Source organism: Hyperolius riggenbachi, chromosome 11 (genome assembly GCF_040937935.1).
Source record: "Hyperolius riggenbachi isolate aHypRig1 chromosome 11, aHypRig1.pri, whole genome shotgun sequence".
NCBI classification, from domain to species: domain Eukaryota; kingdom Metazoa; phylum Chordata; class Amphibia; order Anura; family Hyperoliidae; genus Hyperolius; species Hyperolius riggenbachi.
In genome coordinates, this window is record NC_090656.1 from 183,570,454 (window position 1) to 183,592,715 (window position 22,262).

The window sequence follows — 22,262 nt, forward strand, 5'->3', positions numbered from 1 at the left end:
GACACTCCCTCAGCACCCGGAAAGCAAGCCCGCCTCGGCAGCAGCAGCGCCAAGCCTCGGCACTGCCAAGCCCTTTTAAAATTGGTGACCCTGGGGAAGGAGAGGCTTACGGCCACCAACGTCCTGGCCGCCCTCAGGAAGCAGGAGCGGAGGTGGCTGACCCCCAGAGGCCTGGAAGTGGGGTATGTGGCAGCCGATAACGGGGCCAACCTGGTGGCAGCAGTGCAGCAGGGAAACCTCCAGCACATCCCCTGCTTGGCCCACGTGCTCAATCTTGTGGTGCAGCGCTTCTTGCGCACCTACCAGGGGATGAGCGAGCTGCTGCAGGATGCCCGGGCGGTGGTACGCTTTTTCCGCCTGTCACCCACTGCCTCTGCACTCTTGTCCACCTTACAGCAGCAGTATGGAAGGCCACAACACCGGATGATCATCGACATGCCAGTTCGCTGGAATTCGACTCTGGCCATGTTGGAGCGGCTGTGTCAGCACAGGCTGGCTCTTAGGGCCTACATGCTAGACCCAAGTGTCCCCAGCAACCAGCAAGTCCCCATGATTACTGCCACTCAGTGGACACTGATGCAGCAAGTATGCCTGGTGCCGAGTCCCTTCCTGGAGGCAACCAAGATGGTCAGTGAGGAGCGGGCCTCTGTGTGCCAGTGGGTGCCCTTGGTTTGTCTACTGGAGCAGGCAATGGACAATTTAATTGAGCGTGGGGATGAAGCCCTGAGGCAGTTGGAAGAACAGGAGCAGATGGCAGCACAGTCCAGCTCAGAGGAGGGCTCACAGCAGGTAGTGGAAGAGTTGGAGGTCCCTAACCTGAATGAGGAGGAGGAGCAGAGTGCAGCAGGCGTTGTACGTGGATGGCGGTTTGAGGAGGACAACGACATGGCACAGGAAGAGGACAGGCATGCGTTATGGGACAATGGCGAGGAAGATCTTGCTGGCAGGGCCCACTTGTTTCCCATGGCTGTGCACATGTTGCGCTGCCTTCGCAGGGACCCCCGGGTGATCCAGATGCGTTCAAGGGAGGACATCTGGATTACCTTGATGCTTGATCCCCGTCTGAAGGGGAAGCTGGGAGACTTAATGACGCCATCCACCACCGAGCAACGCACAAGGGAGTTGAAGGAGGCCCTTGTGCGCAGACTACTGGAAGCATTCCCCCAGCATTCCACCCCCACTGTAACTGCTCTGCCAAGCCAGCAAGAGGTGCCTGCCATTGCCACTAGCAGCACAACAACAACCACCAGCAGCAGCAGCAGCAACTGGCGCCCCGGAGACCTGAAGAGCCTAAGCAAGAGCCTGTATGCAGTGCAGCAGCCCAGAACAGAGGTGCCCGCCACAGCATCCACCACCAACCAGCACAAGCAACGACTGACCACCATGGTGTCTGACTATATGGGGTCATCCAGCGGGCTCAATGACACCGACAGCCCCGTGGACCCCTTGGAGTACTGGGTCAAGAGACTGGACATCTGGAGCGAGCTTTCCCAGTACGCCCTGAAACTCCTATCCTGCCCTCCTTCCAGTGTCCTCTCAGAGAGATGCTTTAGTGCGGCCGGTGGCGTGGTCACAGAGAAGCGCTCTCGGCTCTCCCACGCCTCTGTGGACAAACTCACCTTCCTGAAAATCAACCAGGCTTGGGTGGAAGGTGAGTTCCTGGCCCCTATTGTCGGACACAGGGGGACATGAAGTGGCTGCTGCATGTGCTGTTGTTAACTATGCCTGCCTTTATAAAGACATTTACTACCTGCCTAGTGCCTACCTTGGTAAATTTTTTGGTGTTATGGTACTACTACCAGTAAGTTGCCATGGTCCTCCTTCTGAGCTGCTGAACTGACCGCCCGCTTTGTCCTCCTGACTCAGTCGCTACTACACTCTGCATTCACACTGCCCGGGTCGCCGGGTGCATTTAATTTTTTGGCCAGCACTATGACGCTGTGCTACTTCTACTGTGCTGCTGCTGCTGAACTGACCGCCCGCTTTGTCCTCCTGACTCAGTCGCTACTACACTCTACGTTCACACTGCCCGGGTCACCGGGTGCATTTAATTTTTTGGCCAGCACTATGACGCTGTGCTACTACTACTGTGCTGCTGCTGCTGAACTGACCGCCCGCTTTGTCCTCCTGACTCAGTCGCTACTACACTCTGCGTTCACACTGCCCGGGTCGCCGGGTGCATTTAATTTTTTGGCCAGCACTATGACGCTGTGCTACTACTACTGTGCTGCTGCTGCTGCTGAACTGACCGCCCGCTTTGTCCTCCTGACTCAGTCGCTACTACACTCTGCGTTCACACTGCCCGGGTCGCCGGGTGCATTTAATTTTTTGGCCAGCACTATGACGCTGTGCTACTACTACTGTGCTGCTGCTGCTGAACTGACCGCCCGCTTTGTCCTCCTGACTCAGTCGCTACTACACTCTGCGTTCACACTGCCCGGGTCACCGGGTGCATTTAATTTTTTGGCCAGCACTATGACACTGTGCTGCTACTACTACCACCAGTATGTTGCCGTGGTCCTTCTGTGCTGCTGAACTGACCGCCCGCATAGTCCTTCTCCTGACTCAGTCGCTACCACCACTGCACTCTGCGTTCACACTGCCCGTGTCCACTGACAACTCTGCTGCGATGTCATTGCTAATTGCTGCAAAAAAAAAAAAAAAAAAAAATTACAAAAACCTCTCTGGAGCCTTTTTGCCGTCAGCCACTCATCCTCCTCCAGCGGTACCTTCGCCGCCAAGTGCCATTGGAACTCGCCTTCACCTCTTTGACTGCTTAACGCGTATATCCCTTTTTAAAACCACTTATTACCAATTAATAGCCCCATTTAAAGTGTTGATTTCACTTTAAAATCCATTTTCTCTAGAAAAAATTTTTTGGGGGGAATTTTTTATGTTGAAGTTATGTTGCCCCTTATCACCTCGATAATCCATGCTATTTGGGGGACTGTAGCATGTATGGGGGCTTTGTTATTAACGTTAAAAGAAAATCCGCCTCCGGGCGTGAATCCGCGCGTGATTACGCCATTCACGGGAAAAAATCCGCGTGGTTGCGTGGACGCGGACGAAAATCCGCATGCGGCGGGGCCGAATGCGGATTTTTTTTTGCAACCACGCGGATTTCCGAATTCGTGGATAAGGCACATCCGAGCATCTCTGGTCCCCCACATGGCTTGTGGCAAACTGCAAACGGGACTTCTTATGCTTTCTGTTAACAATGCCTTTCTTCTTGCCACTCTTCCATAAAGGCCAACTTTGTACAGTGCATGACTAATAGTTGTCCTATGGACAGAGTCTCCCACCTGAGCTGTAGATCTCTGCAGCTCATCCAGAATCACCATGGGCCTCTTGACTGCATTTCTGATCAGCGCTCTCCTTGTTCGGCCTGTGAGTTTGGGTGGACGGCCTTGTCTTGGTAGGTGTACAGTTGTGCCATACTCCTTCCATTTCTGAATGATCGCTTGAACAGTGCTCCGTGGGATGTTCAAGGCTTTGGAAATCTTTTTGTAGCCTAAGCCTGCTTTAAATTTCTCAATAACTTGATCCCTGACCTGTCTTGTGTGTTCTTTGGACTTCATGGTGTTGTTGCTCCCAATATTCTCTTAGACAACCTCTGAGGCCCTCACAGAGCAGCTGTATTTGTACTGACATTAGATTACACACAGGTGCACTCTATTTAGTCATTAGCACTCATCAGGCAATGTCTATAGGCAACTGACTGCACTCAGATCAAAGGGGGCCGAATAATTATACACACACCACTTTGCAGTTATTTATTTGTAAAAAATGTTTGGAATTATGTATGATTTTTGTTCCACTTCTCACATGTACACCACTTTGTATTGGTCTTTCATGTGGAATTCCAATAAAATTGATTCATGTTTGTGGCAGTAATATGACAAAATGTGGAAAACTTCAAGGGGGCTGAATACTTTTGCAACCCACTGTATTTTGGAACGTTTGAGGTTCTTCTTTTGGATCTCCATCTTCATCAGCAGTCATGCTTGGAGTGTAGCTTCTGCCTTGCTGCAAGAAGTCTTCTATACATGTTTCTTCCAGTATTCCTGTAGCTTAGGCCCGGTTTACATTAGTGTTTTTTCCGGATCGGAACTGGAACATATACTGTACAAACGGAACGGATGTGAAAGGATCCAATGTTAATGGTGGGCTGGTGAGGGAGGGTTTATGCATACCTAATCCTCCGTAGCAGCTTGCGGTAGAGGCTTCCGTCGTCTTCTGCGTCATGTGACTAGTCACATGGTGCGCTGTGTAGTCACAGAGGAAGAAGAAGCCTCTACCAGGCTGCTACGGAAGATTAGGTATGTATTGCTGAGTGAAAACGGATCCGATCAATCATTGATCAGATCTGTTTTCATTATGTGAAACGGGCCGCGGACAGAGCCATTCGGATCCGTTGAAGCGGAGACCGGATCCGCACACCAGATCCTTTTGGCTCTAAAAGGCTATGTGAACCGGGCCTTAAAGGGAACCTAAACTGAGAGGGATAAGGATCCTTATTTTAAACAATTCCAGTTGCCCGGCAGACCTGCTGATCTCTTTGGCTGCAGTGGTGGCTGAATCACACACCTGAAACAAGCATGCAGCTAATCCAGTCTGACTTCAGTCAGCGCACCTGATCTGCATGCTTGTTCAGGGGCTGTGGCTAAATGTATTAGAGACACATGATCAGCATAAGAGTCAGGCAACTGGTTTTATTTTAAAAGGAAAAATCCATATCCTTCTCACTTAAAGGGATACTGTAGGGGGTCGGGGGAAAATGAGTTGAAGTTACCTGGGGCTTCTAATGGTCCCTCACAGACATCCTATGCCCACACAGCCACTCCCCAATGCTCCAGCCCCACCTCCGGTTCACTTCTGGAATTTCAGACTTTAAAGTTTGAAAACCACTGCGCCTGCGTTGCCGTGTCCTCGATCCCGCTGATGTCATCAAGAGCGAACGGCGCAGGCTCAGTATGGTCTGTGTCTGCGCAGTACACTCCTGGTGACATCAGCGGGAGAAAGGACACGGGCATGCAGGCGCTGTGGTTTTCAGACTTTAAAGTCAGAAATTCCAGAAGTGAACTGGAGGCGGGGCCGGAGCATCGGTGAGTGGCTGCGCCAACACAGGATGTCTGCGGGGGACCATTAGAAGCCCCAGGTAAGTTCAGCTCATTTTCCCCCGACCCCCCTACAGTATCCCTTTAAGGTTCCCTTTAAGTATCTGTAGCAAGGTTTATACTCTTCAAGCTTTTCAGCTCGACTACAAAGCTCTCTGCAGACCAACAAATCCCACTCAAACCAAAGCAGCTGAAAGCGATGAGAAAGTGATTATGTTTTCACTATCCACAGAACAAGACAGTGGGTTCTGTGCGTGTCTCCTGCAAGCTGAATTGCAGTCAGAGAGCACATTCCTTCATTGACTGACAAAAGATTTACACTGTGACAAAAATAAACTAATAGGAAATAATTAATGGAACCCGAGGCGAGAGGGATATGGAGGCTGCCATATTTATTACCTTTTAAACCATACCAGTTGCCTGGCAATCCTCCTGATCCTCTAACTGTAATACTTTTAGCCATAGACCCTGAACAAGCATGCAGCAGATCAGGTACTCTGACTCAGGTTTTACTGGATTAGCCATATGCTTGTTCCAGGGTTTTGACTCAGACACTACTTATGCCAGAAGATCAACAGGGCTGGCATTGTTTACAAAAAATATGGCAGCCTCCATATTGCTCTCACCTCGGGTTCACTTTAAGCACTTGTGAAAGTGATGGTGCGACAGGTGGCCATACATTCGTTAGATTAGCAGCAGATAGATCAGAAATCTGATGATCTATCTGATGTGTTTAGAAACATGTTTTAGTAGGAACAGATTTCAAATAGATTTCAGTATGAAATCAATTGAAAATCGATCTGATGGCATTTTTTTTTGCCATCAGATTTCCATTTGATCCAATGCAAAATGATAAGCAATCTCAACAGATCGACCTAGATTTTCCAGCATGTAAAGCTCAACACACACCATACAATCTTGGTTGTACAGATTTACCAAATCTATGTAGTATAAGGGCCAACGGATTAAAAATACCTTGAATGATTGATTGGAGAAGCTCTTATACTATATGAAAGTGGTAAGATTGAACAACCAAGATTGTATGGTGTGTGTTGAGCCTCAGATCAATTGAAATCGATCGAAATCGACTGCAAATCGATTGGTCAATCGATTTGCGACCAATCGATCGGCCACTAATCGGCTCAGTGTATGGGCCCCTTTAGACTATTCCAAAATAAGCAATTTAACAACACATAATGACGTCCTTAAAAAATACATAAAGCGACACGATAGTCCAGATAGACAGTTTAATTTACCTGGGCTTCTTCCAGTCTCCTGCACATGCACAGCGCCAAGCCGTGTTCCTTGATTGTGCACCTGCAGCTGGGAGCGTTCTGTGAATGCGCAGCTGCCTTTAGCTTACGGAACAGCACAGTAGCTTAAGGGAGACAAAGACAGCGAGGGACCAGGACGACTACAGGAGGCTGGAGGAAGCCCCAGGTAGGTTAAACTGGGAACCTTAGTGTCACTTTAGGTTCCCTTTAACTGGAGTTCCTCTTTGCTTGGTCACAGGATTACAGGTCTTTATACTACACCTATATTTCATTAATTTTTTAAAATTTGCTTCGAAGCACAGTGTAGTTATGAAGAGAATTCTTACCATTTGGAAAACCACCCGACCTCGCTCCCTCTCACAAGTCTGAAATACAACTCTCTCCGTTGGGGACACATAATCCACTGTTTGAAGGACTTCTGTGAAAGGCAAAGGCAAATCAACCAATTTCATCACTGACATTTATATTTAATCTGCCACTTATACTTGATAGGGCTTAAAATAAATGGTCACAGTCCTTTTCATAGTACCTCCCAGACCAACAAAGTTTCCTTTGAAAAATACAAAATGCTATAATGTGATGCAAAGTCCTTTCATATATCCCTGTCAGTATAACACCTGCAAGAAGTTGTGTTCTCAGAGTCCATATGTCTGTCTGTGTTTACTCAGATTGCTCCTATGCTCTCTTACACCACAAAAACAGTTAAAGTGTACACTGTGGCTAATTTATATCTCCAGCCCCAGGAGGACTGTGGGGTCCCTTGCAGGCCTCTCCGGCCGTTGTCCCAGGATTTCCTCCAGTCTCTTCTAAAGTCTGGGCCAGTTGTGATGTTCTGCTTCAACAGTGCTGTATTACTGCACAGGCGAAGAACGAACCCCCCCCCCCCCCCGCGGGAGTGCGATGGGGAGTGAGCCTGCGCACCCTGGGGGCAGGCGCCAAACAATAAAGCTACAGAAGATAGCAGAGGCGATCCTGGGACAATGGAGTGGCCGGCGAGGGAGCACACAAATCCTCACGGGGCTGGAGGAAGCCCCAGGTAAGTATAAATGCACCAATTGTTATCTCCCCTTTAACAATACGGCCTCCTTTCCACAGACTGTTGAGCTGTGTGCTCAGCAAGCAGTTACCAGGCAGCAGTAAGCAGTTACCGGGCAGCAACAGGCAGTTACCAGGCAGCAGTGAGCAGTTGTAAGCATTTGAGAGGCATTTCACTGCCTATCAATAGTGCGTGGAAAAGAGGCCTTAGTTAATAGACCACTATTATTAAACTTCAAATTATAAAATACGTGTACACATACAGGATCTTCTCAAAAAATTAGCATATTGTGATAAAGTTCATTATTTTCTGTAATGTACTGATAAACATTAGACTTTCATATATTTTAGATTCAAATACACACAACTGAAGTAGTTCAAGCCTTTTATTGTTTTAATATTGATGATTTTGGCATACAGCTCATGAAAACCCAAAATTCCTATCTCAAAAAATTAGCATATTTTATCCGACCAATAAAAGAAAAGTGTTTCTAAAACAAAAAAAAGTCAACCTTCAAATAATTATGTTCAGTTATGCACTCAATACTTGGTTGGGAATCCTTTTGCAGAAATGACTGCTTCAATGCGGCATGGCATGGAGGCAATCAGCCTGTGGCACTGCTCAGGTGTTAGGAAGGCCCAGGATGCTTCGATAGCGGCCTTAAGCTCATCCAGAGTGTTGGGTCTTGTGTCTCTAAACTTTCTCTTCACAATATCCCACAGATTCTCTATGGGGTTCAGGTCAGGAGAGTTGGCAGGCCAATTGAGCACAGTAATACCATGGTCAGTAAACCATTTACCAGTGGTTTTGGCACTGTGAGCAGGTGCCCAGGTCGTGCTGAAAAATGAAATCTTCATCTCCATTAAGCTTTTCAGCAGATTGAGGCATGAAGTGCTCCAAAATCTCCTGATAGCTAGCTGCATTGACCCTGCCCTTGATAAAACACAGTGGACCAACACCAGCAGTTGACATGGCACCCCAGACCATCACTGACTGTGGGTACTTGACACTGGACTTCAGGCATTTTGGCATTTCCCTCTCCCCAGTCTTCCTCCAGACTCTGGCACCTTGAGTTCCGAATGACATGCAAAAGTTGCTTTCATCCGAAAAAAGTACTTTGGACCACTGAGCAACAGTCCAGTGCTGCTTCTCTGTAGCCCAGGTCAGGCGCTTCTGCTGCTGTTTCTGGTTCAAAAGTGGGTTCATGCTTCCATCTGCTGAAAAGCTTTATGGAGATGAAGATTTCATTTTTCAGCACAAAGTGGCACCTGCTCACAGTGCCAAAACCACTGGTAAATGGTTTACTGACCATGGTATTACTCTGCTCAATTGGCCTGCCAACTCTCCTGACCTGAACCCCATAGAGAATGTGTGGGATATTGTGAAGAGAAAGTTGAGAGACGCAAGACCCAACACTCTGGATGAGCTTAAGGTGGCTATCAAAGCATTCTGGGCCTCCATAACACCCGAGCAGTGCCACAGGCTGATTGCCTCCATGCCACGCCGCATTGAAGCAGTCATTTCTGCAAAAGGATTCCCGACCAAGTATTGAGTGCAAAACTGAACATATTTGAAGGTTGACTTTTTTTGTTTTAAAAACACTTTTCTTTTATTGGTCGGATGAAATATGCTAATTTTTTGAGATAGGAAATTTGGGTTTTCATGAGCTGTATGCCAAAATCATCAATATTAAAACAATAAAAGACTTGAACTACTTCAGTTGTATGTATTTGAATCTAAAATATATGAAAATCTAATGTTTATCAATACATTACAGAAAATAATGAACTTTATCACAATATGCTAATTTTTTGAAAAGATCCTGTACAGGATTTTGACTAGTCCATCTTCTCATGAGGGATTCTCAGGAATTTATTTACTTTTTAAAAGCTCTCCTTGGATGGCAGTGGTACAGTCTGGCTGCCAGAACAGTGGAACAGTAAGTAGGCAGCAATTAGGCAGGCTGGCATCTTTGTATAGGTCTTTTCCAGGGAGGGATTTGTAGCTTTAAAAAGGCATTTATTGTGTAAAGTTATGCAGACAAAAATCTTTAAAAGAGGCTAAACATTTGTCATCTGAATAGATTTCAGCATATACTGATTTATATCAGTAAAGCCATATGTAAAACTATAAAAGTGCATACAGGAAAAAGACTAAACAGAGTTTTAAATAAACAACGCCAGTTACACTGTCAGATGGCTACCAGATTCAACCATCAGACAGATCCCTGTCTGCCTGAATCTGATCAGAGGGATCTACTACCGGCCACACACTGTACACAGATTTTCAATACATTTAGGCATGTATAAAATGTGTTAGGATAACAAGGGTAACAAGGCTTTGGAAGACAGGCTTTACTCTATGGCATGTGTTCTTAGGTTAAAATAGACTATAATTCAAATAAAAAGTAACTAAATAAATTTATTTTGAAGGTGGATTAAGTTAGTCTTACCATTTACAAGCCGTTTACACTGCAACATTTTTATATCAACCAGTTCCTAAGAAGGGCAAAAAAAAAGGGAAAAATGTATTTACACACATGCTAAGAGCAATTCATCTGTCTACAGGTAGTCCCCGATTAACAAATGAAATAGGGACTGTAGGTCCGTTCTTAACCTGAATGCATTCTTAATTTGGAACATTGTGTCACCTCTGTCTCCTGTACCTCCTATATGCGCCCCTGTGCTTCCGGTGCCCCCATCACCTCTGTGCCCCCCCCCCCCCATGGTGTCACCTCTGTCTCCTGTACCTCCTATATGCGCCCCTGTGCTTCCAGTGTCCCCATCACCTCTGTGCTCCCCCCCCCCATGGTGTCACGTTTGTCTTCCTGTTCCCTCAGTGCCACTCTGTGCTTCCACTGTGTCCCTCTGTACCACCACTGCCTTTGTGCCTTCTCCTGTTCTAGTGATGATTGTAATGTGCTAGTTTCGCTTACACAAAATTGGACGTTAACCTATTTTGGTTCCTGGACGTAGTTTCTACGTCCAGGAACCATGCGCGCTACCGCGCGCTCCCGCGGCCGATCGCGCGCGTGCACGCGCACTCCCGGCCGCGGATTTGGTAGCCAGGGAATCAATGTATCGGGCTATGGTGCCCGATCATTGATTCCTCTCCCCCGCTGAAAAAGCGACAGCTTCTCTCGGAAGCTGCGCCTTTTCTGGCCATTCCCTCTCCGATGAGTCACTCTAAGCGTGTGTTACGCTTAGAGTGACGTCATGTAAACAAACTCATGGCCGCCATCTTGTGGCCAAAAAGTAATACTACACCTGTAAGAAAAAAAAATAAAAATTAACACACATTTACATTATAAATCTATTGTTTACCTCCCACCCACCCAAAACTACCCAAATAAAATGTTTACTATAAAAAAAGAAACCATTACAATTAAAAAAAAAAAAAAAAAAATACATGTAAATATTTACCTAAGGGTCTAAACTTTTTAAATATCAATGTAAAGATGAAATATTTCTATTTTTTTTTATTTTAAACTTGTAAATAGTGATAGGTGCAAATGGAAAAAATGCACCTTTATTTCCAAATAAAATATTGTCGCCATACATTGTGATAGGGACATAATTTTAATGGTGTAATAACCGGGACATATGGGCAAATACAATACGTGAGTTTTAATTATGGAGGCATGTATTATTTTAAAACTATAATGGCTAAAAACTGAGAAATAATGAATTTTTCCATTTTTTTCTTATTCTTCCTGTTAAAATGCATTTACAGTAAAGTGGCTCTTAGCAAAATGTACCCCCAAAGAAAGCCTAATTGGTGGGGGAAAAAACAAGATATAGATCAGTGCATTGTGATAAGTAGTGATAAAGTTATAGGCTAATGAATGGGAGGTGAACATTTCTCACGTGAAAACGACGGAACCTGAATGGGTTAAATTTCGCAATTGTCATTATACGCAATTAAATATTTTGAAATTGAATAGATTTCACGTATTTAACACAAACTTCCAGAGGATCCCAGCGGTGGATCAGGTTTGCTTGAAAATGTGTATGCAGAACTCGCTACACAGTATAGTGTGTTGCAGTAGCATGTCATTTTACGTAGTTTAAAAAACATTTTTTTCTTTGAATTTTTTAAAATAGATTTTCTCAAAAACTAGAAGGTCTTGTTGAAAATATTTTTTTTTAAGTCAGACGTTTCTTCAGGGGTTAAGCTGGATGCACCTACCTACCAACCTACCTATATCACAAACAAACATGCATTTAAAAAAAAAAAAATAAAATAAAAAAAAAAATGATTTACCATAAATAGATACATTTTCAAATTGACAGATCCCTAATCAACTCAAGCAGGGGCAGCTGGGTGCTGCAGGATATAGATTGCTATTGTTACATTTTAGCTTATCAGCAAATCCAGGAAGATAAATTAGGCCATATTCAATTTGAGGAGCTTCTTATCCCCTCACAACGCTCGGGATTTACCAGCAAACTCAATTGCCAGCGTCACCTGAGCAATGTCTGAGCGTAAAGTGCGCAACTCAGGCGAATACCACCTATTCTCCTGTTGCTCCTGTGTCCCGAGCGATGAGGAGCAAGATTTGTGCTATGGAGTTGTCCTTCAGCACCACGGCATCCCTCTCCCTGGGAGATGCTCGTGCAACCGCCATCCACCCCTAGAGCCAGTAGGCTCCTAAGCATTTACCTGACGTCTGCCAATGCATGCTAGGCTTTCCTGAGTCACTCCCGTCACTATGAGATGCCTGCCGGACCTGCTGTACAGGCCACCGCTTGTCTCTTCTTGGTCAAGGGTTCAAACCAATAAGGATCCTCCCATGTAGGAATTTCTTTGGTCATTTTAGAGCAGTGTTCCCCAACCCTGTCCTCAAGGCCCACCAACAGTGCAGGTTTTGTGTAAATCCACCGAGGTAGTTAATCAGCTCTGCTGCAGCAGTAATTACACCACCTGTGCAAGTTTGCGGTTTCCTGCAAAACATGTACTGTTGGTGGACCTCGAGGCCAGGATTGGGGAACTCTGGTTTAGAGGACCAATGAAAATCCTCCTCAGGGAGGAATTACATACATTAAAAACCTGGACCAATGGAGAGCATGGTGGGAGGCTCAAAGATGCTTTGCTGGGGCTTCCTGAACAGTATATCCAGAGAGCCCGCAACATGAAGCAGTGCCCGGCAGGAAGTGGAGGAGAGACAGGTGGCCTCAACGGGTGTTGGGTAAGAAGAGTTTTTGGAAGTTTTTTGTTTTTTTTAGTACACTAAAATATCTGGGGGTCACCCTTTACCCATGTAATAGACAGGAATCTGGGGTCTAATAGCAAAGGAGGCTTCCAGATGCCCAAAGAAGCCAGCAGGACATAGGTGATACAGACTTCTCATCTCTTCTGTGCAGATGAAAAGATCACACCTATGTTTGATGGGAAGCATAGCTTCCCGGTGTGTCTTAAAGTGTACCTGTTGGGAAAAAGTGCCCCATGGGGTTCTCACATCGGTTAGGAGGAAGCCTCTGGATCCTGGAGAGGCTTCCTCTGTCCTCCTCCACAGGCCGGCTCCAGAGATGGGACCCCCAAAAAGTTGCTTGTCAGCAGCTTGCACTAGCACTGACCAGTTCGGCTTTGGTAAAAGCCAAGCCCGATTAGGTCAAAGCTAATCTGCATGCGCGAGCCATCAATGCCTGCATAGTAGCACAGACATGATTGGGCTCAGCTTGTTCCACCATTGCCCGAGTGGGTCTGTGTTACAGCGCGGACACAGTGTAGCTGGGGGGTTCAGTGCTGGATCAAGCAGCTGGAGGAGAACAGGGGGCGGCCTCTCCAGGACCCAGAGGCTTCCCCCTCCTGAGACAAGTATCTATTTTAGGCCATTGCAAACCCCTAGGTTTGCATTAAGGGGAATAGCCTAGGGGGTAAAAAATTCAATCGCCCAAGCTCTTTACCATCCGGTCGGGTGATAGTTAAAATTGAATTAGGGGACAGTCCAATCGCCTAATTTTAGAACTCTCTGACGATAGTGAATTGCAAAGAGCCCAAGTTATAATTTGTGACACAATGACACTGAAGCGAAAAAAAACCCTTATGATATAATGAATTGTATGTGTAGTATGGATAATTAGTAGAACATTAGTAGCAAAAAAATATTTTTTTCCGGTATAAAAATGACTTAAGATATTCCACTGTTTTATTTTATGTTTAAATCTACGTTTTAAGTTTTAACTGTTTTATTATGTTTGCTCAATGACATGCTAAAATCTATGAACCCCTTTTTATCTCATTCCTGCTCTCAGAAGCCATTTTCTGCTAGGAAAGAGTTTTATAGTTGGAATTTCTTATCAGTGAGGGTCACGCTGTAATAATTTCCTGTCTGAGTCAGGACTGAATCAGCCACTTACATACCTGCAGGGGCGTAGCAATAGGCCCTGCAGCGCCTGCGCCCGCGGGGGGGCCCGGCCCCCCCCTGGGGCCTGCTCGGGGCCGTTTTTTGGGGGCTGGAGGGGTGGCAGCATGAGGGGAAAGCCTTGCCCACAGTCGGCGGGGAGAGGGGAAGTTCCCCCCTCTCCCTCACCTTGGGGCTCTCCCCTCTGCGCTCCCCTCCAGCTAGTCAATGTGTGTGGGCAGCGGGCAGCGGCGGCGGGATACATACCTTCTTCCTTGCGTTCCATCGCCGCCTTCTCGCTCTAGCGGCTGACGTCTCTTCCGGAAGCGGAAGTGACGTCAGCCGCTAGAGCGAGAAGGCGGCGATGGAACGCAAGGAAGAAGGTATGTATCCCGCCGCCGCCCGCTGCCCACACACATTGACTAGCTGGAGGGGGATTTTCAGGTGTCTGCTGCCCACATTACGATTTTCAGGTGTCTGCTGCCCACATTACGATTTTCAGGTGTCTGCTGCCCACATTACGATTTTCAGGTGTCTGCTGCCCACATTACGATTTTCTGGTGTCTGCTGCCCACATTACGATTTTCAGGTGTCTGCTGCCCACATTACGATTTTCAGGTGTCTGCTGCCCACATTACGATTTTCTGGTCACTGCTGCCCACATTACGATTTTCAGGTGTCTGCTGCCCACATTACGATTTTCAGGTGTCTGCTGCCCACATTACGATTTTCAGGTGTCTGCTGCCCACATTACGATTTTCAGGTGTCTGCTGCCCACATTACGATTTTCAGGTGTCTGCTGCCCACATTACGATTTTCAGGTGTCTGCTGCCCACATTACGATTTTCTGGTGACTGCTGCCCACATTACGATTTTCAGGTGTCTGCTGCCCACATTACGATTTTCTGGTGACTGCTGCCCACATTACGATTTTCAGGTGCCTGCTGCCCACATTACGATTTTCAGGTGCCTGCTGCCCACATTACGATTTTCAGGTGTCTGCTGCCCACATTACGATTTTCAGGTGTCTGCTGCCCACATTACGATTTTCAGGTGTCTGCTGCCCACATTACGATTTTCAGGTGTCTGCTGCCCACATTACGATTTTCTGGTGACTGCTGCCCACATTACGATTTTCAGGTGCCTGCTGCCCACATTACGATTTTCTGGTCACTGCTGCCCACATTGCGATTTTCTGGTCACTGCTGCCCACATTACGATTTTCAGGTGTCTGCTGCCCACATTGCGATTTTCAGGTGCCTGCTGCCCACATTGCGATTTTCAGGTGTCTGCTGCCCACATTACGATTTTCTGGTGACTGCTGCCCACATTACGATTTTCAGGTGCCTGCTGCCCACATTACGATTTTCAGGTGTCTGCTGCCCACATTACGATTTTCAGGTGTCTGCTGCCCACATTACGATTTTCTGGTCACTGCTGCCCACATTGCGATTTTCTGGTCACTGCTGCCCACATTGCGATTTTCAGGTGTCTGCTGCCCACATTACGATTTTCAGGTGTCTGCTGCCCACATTACGATTTTCAGGTGTCTGCTGCCCACATTGCGATTTTCAGGTGCCTGCTGCCCACATTACGATTTTCAGGTGTCTGCTGCCCACATTGCGATTTTCTGGTGTCTGCTGCCCACATTGCGATTTTCTGGTGTATGCTGCCCACATTTGCGATTTTCTGGTGACTGCTGCCCACATTAGGATTTTCTGGTGACTGCTGCCCACATTAGGATTTTCTGGTGACTGCTGCCCACATGGCGATTTTCTGGTGACTGCTGCCCACATTGCGATTTTCTGGTGAACTCTGCCCACATTACGATTTTCTGTCCCACATTACGATATTCTGGTGAACGCTGCCCACATTACGATTGTCTGGTGAATGCTGTCCACGTTACAATTTTCTGGTGACTGCTGCTCACGTTACGAGTTTCTGGTGAACTCTGCCCACATTATGATTTTCTGGTGAACTCTGCCCACATTATGATTTTCTGGTGAACGCTGCCCACATTACGATTGTCTGGTGAATGCTGTCCACGTTACAATTTTCTGGTGACTGGTGCCCACATTACGATTTTCTGGTGAACTCTGCCCACATTATGATTTTCTAAAGGCCCACATTACGATTTTCTGGTGAACTCTGCCCACATTACGATTTTCTGGCCCACATTACGATTGTCTGGTAAAATGCTGCCCACTTTACAATTAATTTACAGTGAAACGCTGCCCCATTACGATTATTTGGCACCTATTGGGGGGGGGGGGGGGGGCCCATCCAAATATTCGCAGGGGGGCCCAGTGATTTCTAGTTACGCCCCTGCATACCTGATATTTGACTGATATTTAACTCTTTCAGTCAGAGAAAGAAAAAAAAAAAAAGGAAAACAGCCCAGTTATTTGTGTGCTAGGCACTTTACATACCCAGGTCTACCTCATCATGTCACCTCGGGTATCCTTTAACTCTTTCGGTACTGGAAACAACATGAGACTCATATCTGTGCTACAGACTAACCATTTGCGATAATTCAGGTTGAAGTGAGCTCCGAGATGTCTCCCAGTGCATCATTGCTGAATATATGCAATTTAACCATTGTTGCCCTTAGAAGCTAAACACACCTCCAGAACCGCTGGAATGCAATGATGTGTCATCTTGATAATTTGCACACAGCCATAATAATCCAACATGCATACAGACTGTTTCGGATTGGTTGATCCTCCACAGTGCATGGCATGGATTAATTTGGCTCTATGGAGTAGGACTTGAAACACCCAGAGGTAAAGACTAACCAGCAAGCTAATGGTGAACAAGAACGCATTGGAGTGTGTAAGGGGCTACAATGGTCCTAAAAGACCCCCTTACTAAAATGCTATGGAAAACAAAAGTTTTCTTTCTTTAAACAGATTTTGCAATAATTCAGGTTGGAGTGAGCTCCGAGATGTCTCCCAGAGCATCACTACTGAATATATGCAAATTAACCATTGTTGCTAATAATTTCTTAGCTGTACTACACATACAATTCATTATATCATAAGTTTATTTTTACTTCAAATTCCTTTTTAACTATGTGTTTCAAATGTGCAGTTATTTTTTAGTAAACTAGTAAATTTATTTTTACTAAATAAAAGTACATTAAGCACTACAAAAATTAAATGTAATTCAAACAGGACCTGATGACGCAGCTACTGGTTTAAGCATCTGGTGTAACTGTCCCTTACATAATAACATGCTGTCTGCTTACCAGGCTCTGCCTCCCTACTCTCACTGACACGCTTAGCCAGTCATTGTCAATGAACATCTCCTCTGAAGAATCGGCGATGCGCCACAATATGCTTCTTAAAGCGGTATGGTCACCAGGGCTGTGGAGTCGGTCCAAAAATCCACCGACTCCGACTCCTCAGTTTAGGATTCCACCGACTCCGACTCCTCTAATTTGCATATTACAATTTTGTTGATTGAAAGTATGTAACATGAAATTCGTCTCTTAACTGCCAACGCTTAGGAATTTTACAAGACAACTGAAGTGAGAAGGATATGTAGACTACTATATTTATTCCCTTTAGACTAAAACTAGTCCTTGGTAAGAGTACTTGTAAAAGGTACAAACCGGAACAAAGAACATCTATCAGGCCCTAGGCAATGTAAGTGTGGGTACATGTAAGAATGATGTGCAGGTACTCTGCATGGGAAGGAGGAGATTGTAAACAGACAACACCTCTGTGTTCAATGTGCACAGCATTCTCAGTGGATTCCCTGCAGCTCTGTGGGGAGTGCATATGTAGAGTATAGTACTACTGTGTAACAAAGTAAACCTGAGGCAGATTAAATTAAAGTTTTATACATACCTGGGGCTTCCTCCAGCCGCCTTCATGATAATCAGTCCCTCGTTGTCCTCCTCCACCACCTGGATCTTCTGCTATGAGTCCAGGTACTTGAGCCAGTCAGGCGTAGTGCGCATGCACACACTCCGCCGCCAGGAGCATACTACACCTGTGTAGCACTATTGCGCAGGTGCAGAACGTTCCTGGCTGTGGGAGCTGCATGCGGCTGGACAGCGCTGACTGGCTGAATTACCAGGACTCATAGCAGAAGATCCGGGTGGTGGAGGACAGCGAGGGACTGATTAGCCTGAAGGGGGCTGGAGGAAGCCCCAGGTATGTATAAAACTTTACTTTTCATCCGTCTCAGTTACCCTTTAATTTGTAGTCACCAAACCAAATTTTAATAACATATCAAATTATTTGATTTCATGAGCAAAGGGAGTGCATACATTTGCATAAATCAGCATCAATGCAGAATTATTTCCATCTCGTTGACCATCTCTATTAGTGACACAGCTACACATCAGGCTTTATTCTTACAGCATAGATGTTATTTAGTATATATGAGATTCCTGTGTACACATCATATATACAGTCACAATCAGATATGTATATCTGACCTTAAAAATACGGGGACTGCTTTATTGAAGCAGCACAAGTAACTAATTTTGATTGGTTTATTTCATTTTTGTGGACTAAGCACAGCTATTACTGTATATATACATTATTTTTAATGACTATTATCTGAGAAATAGAACATTTTATCATATTTTCTATTTTAATTACACTTACAAATTCATTAGGAGTCGGAGTCGGTGCATTTTTTCCCGACTCCAGGCACCCAAAATTGCCCGACTCCACGACTCCGACTCCACAGCCCTGATGGTCACCATAAAAATCAAATTTCAACAGCAACTGGTCTGAGTGTATTAAGTGATAAAGATGCTATTCCTGCATTCAAAACTTTCTCTGCTGTTATGGTTTGGAGTTATCACATACTTTAGGAGCACTGGCCCTAGTGCCAAACAGTGCCAAAAAGTTGAATGCCGGGAGTTCTTTTGAATGCTGGGAGTTCTTTTTATCTATAATATATTCCTCCTCTTCCATTTATTTCCCTGCCTAGCTGACCACTTGTGTTTACAAGCAAGGCTGAGGTGACAGTGATTGGATGTGTATATATATTAAAAAAAAAAAAAAAAAAAAAAAAGACTCTGGGAGGAGGGCAGCTAATGAATACACAATGGGCAAGAAAAGGGAGGGGGGGGGGGACAAGAGTCAGGAAGGATATGATGTCAGCATTAGCTTGGCAAAATGGCCACTGCCTAGAATAGGATTTTCTGCTTTTCCTTTGTAAAATTCACAGGAATCATTAAGTGGATAGCACAATACATCTGTTATGTAAGAAGAAGTAGTATTTATCTTCTTATATATGTGTTTTTTTATCTCTAGGTTAGCATGGGTGTCACTTGTTCTTTAAACAGTTTTAAGCTATTTATAGGATAGAAAGAATAAAACTCTACCTCTTCATTTGTAATTGGTGGTGTGCATGCATTTTCTTACCTCACAGTAAACAATATCTGCACCATAGTCTAAAGCAAGAAGGCGCATGGGCAAAGTCCCCACACGGACCATGGGAGCCAAAATGATTTTGTCAGAGAAGGAGAGACCCATGACAACTTTGTTGTTCCTAGAAGGAAAAAAAAAAAAAAAAAAAAAAAAAAAAAAAAGTTTAGCAAAAGATACACTTTACTAAGAAGTATTAACTAAAAGATTTCAGGAACAAGTAAATCAAGAAAATCAGAAAACAACACTAAAATGTAATCAACAGAAAGTGACAATGGAGCTGGTGCCTTAACTGCTGTGATTATGTAGCAAGCATGAGCGCTCATGCTTGCTAAACAGCCACGGCAATTAAAGCACCTGTTTTCTCACTGACCTGAGGAAACAGGCAAGTGCCCGCACAACGCATTGTCAATTTTATGTGCTCAAATTAAATACTTTTGTTTAATAAACTGGTGCAAATTCTTCAAGAAAGGTAAGATTGCCTCTTTGTTTATAAAATCAACAGATTAGCCTAGCTTTTATGCATTAGGCACCTCCACCAGTTTTAATTGTCTTGTCATTAATTATTATCTGTTTATACAGTGGGTTGCAAAAGTATTCGGCCCCCTTGAAGTTTTCCACATTTTGTCACATTACTGCCACAAACATGCATCAATTTTATGGGAATTCCACGTGAAAGACCAATACAAAGTGGTGTAGACAGTATGTGAGAAGTGGATCGAAAACCATACATCATTCCAAACATTTTTTTTACAAATAAATAACTGCAAAGTGGGGTGTGCGTAATTATTTGGCCCCCTGAGTCAATACTTTGTAGAACCACCTTTTGCTGCAATTACAGCTGCCAGTCTTTTAGGGTAATGTCTCTACCAGCTTTGCACATCTAGAGACTGAAATCCTTGCCCATTCTTCTTTGCAAAACAGCTCCAGCTCAGTCAGATTAGATGGACAGCGTTTGTGAACAGCAGTTTTCAGATCTTGCCACAGATTCTCGATTGGATTTAGATCTGGACTTTGACTGGGCCATTCTAACACATAGATCTGTTTTGTTTTAAACCATTCCATTGTTGCCCTGGCTTTATGTTTAGGGTCGTTGTCCTGCTGGAAGGTGAACCTCCGCCCCAGTCTCAAGTCTTTTGCAGTCTCCAAGAGGTTTTCTTCCAAGTTTGCCCTGTATTTGGCTCCATCCATCTTCCCATCAACTCTGACCAGCTTCCCTGTCCCTGCTGAAGAGATGCACCCCCCGAGCATGATGCTGCCACCACCATATTTGACAGTGGGGATGGTGTGTTCAGAGTGATGTGCAGTGTTAGTCTTACGCCACACATAGCGTTTTGCATTTTGGCCAAAAAGTTCAATTTTGGTCTCATCTGACCAGAGCACCTTCTTCCACATGGTTGCTGTGTCCCCCACATGGCTTGTGGCAAACTGCAAACGGGACTTCTTATGCTTTCTGTTAACAATGCCTTTCTTCTTTCCACTCTTCCATAAGAGCCAACTTTGTGCAGTGCATGACTAATAGTTGTCCCATGGACAGAGTCTCCCACCTGAGCTGTAGATCTCTGCAGCTCGTCCAGAGTCACCATGGGCCGCTTGACTGCATTTCTGATCAGCGCACTCCTTGTTCGGCCTGTGAGTTTAGGTGGATGGCCTTGTCTTGGTAGGTTTACAGTTGTGCCATATTCCTTCCATTTCTGAATGATCGCTTGAACAGTGCTTCGTGGGATGTTCAAGGCTTTGGAAATCTTTTTGTAGCCTAAGCCTGCTTTAAATTTCTCAATAACTTGATCCCTGACCTGTCTTGTGTGTTCTTTGGACTTCACGGTGTTGTTGCTCCCAATATTCTCTTAGACAACCTCTGAGGCCCTCACAGAGCAGCTGTATTTGTACTGACATTAGATTACACACAGGTGCACTCTATTTAGTCATTAGCACTCATCAGGCAATGTCTGTAGGCAACTGACTGCACTCAGATCAAAGGGGGACGAATAATTATGCACACACCACTTTGCAGTTAATTATTTGTAAAAAATGTTTGGAATCACGTACGATTTTCTTTCCACTTCTCATGTGCACATCACTCTTTCATGTGGAATTCCAATAAAATTGATTCATGTTTGTGGCAGTAATGTGACAAAATGTGGAAAACTTCAAGGGGGCCGAATACTTTTGCAACCCACTGTATGTGCTGTGCCAACAAATGTGCCAATGTTTTGAAAGATATTTTTGTATAACAAAAAGTTTTGAATCAGGATGATATCATTTATTGGCTAACTTAGAAGAAAAGCAACACTCTACTGCTTCTTCTTTGTTTAACAAGCAATACTTTATCTATGCTCACACTTGATTTGCTTTACTCAATCATATAACAGCATGTAGGTATATATGGAGCAACTGCATTGCATTTAAAATGTAAGCAAAGTGATTTTTAATTCTACAATTAGATACTTACCTCAGTAGTAGGAAGCCTTTGGATAGTCACGAGGCTTCCCTGATCCTTCACAAACCTCCGTTCCAGCACTTGGTACCTCCAACCATATTTTAATTTACTTTATCAAGCGCAATTTATGGCAACTGCCTCTGATAGCTGAACTACATAAGGATGTTGAGCTAAGCACAGCCCGTTACGAACTCATTTACCTCTTCTCCTTTATGTGAACTTGTTCAGAATCAGAATCTTTTTATTCACCAAGTACGACTGGGTCATAACCAGAATTGGTTTTGGCACGTACAGCAAGTATACAAAAACATTTAAAATTTGGTAGGAGTTCAGACATTACTCAATCACAGCAAAAAGTTGTACATAATGACCTTAGCATGAGTACCAGGAAAAAGGCAACAGACTGAAAGTAGCCTACAGGGGAAGAGGGGGGTTCAGAAGTCTGATAACAGATGGGAAAAATTAGTTCCTAAGCCTTGAGGTCTCCGGAAACTTTGGACTGATAGGAGTCGGCTGAAGAGGCATAAGTCTGGGTGGGAGGGGGTCGGTGGAGATCTTCATTGCTCTGGACCACAGTCTGGTGTTGGAGAGGAGGTCAAGTGGAGGAAGGGGTTTCCCAATAATTATCTTCACTGTTCTGATGGTCCTCTAAGTTTGTATCT

The 22,262-nt window shown here is 45.0% G+C and overlaps 1 protein-coding gene across 1 annotated transcript in view; it reads right to left on the minus strand.

Annotated features, from left to right (window-relative positions):
• DUS2 (dihydrouridine synthase 2) overlaps nucleotides 1–22,262 on the minus strand; it is a 68,499-nt gene that overhangs the window by 43,823 nt on the left and 2,414 nt on the right. The window contains exons 2-4 of the mRNA XM_068259848.1: nucleotides 19,158–19,284; nucleotides 9,880–9,925; nucleotides 6,718–6,809 (exon numbers count right to left, since the gene is read on the minus strand). Of these exons, the coding sequence (XP_068115949.1) occupies nucleotides 6,718–6,809; nucleotides 9,880–9,925; nucleotides 19,158–19,284 (265 nt within the window). The remainder of the gene's footprint in view (nucleotides 1–6,717; nucleotides 6,810–9,879; nucleotides 9,926–19,157; nucleotides 19,285–22,262) is intronic.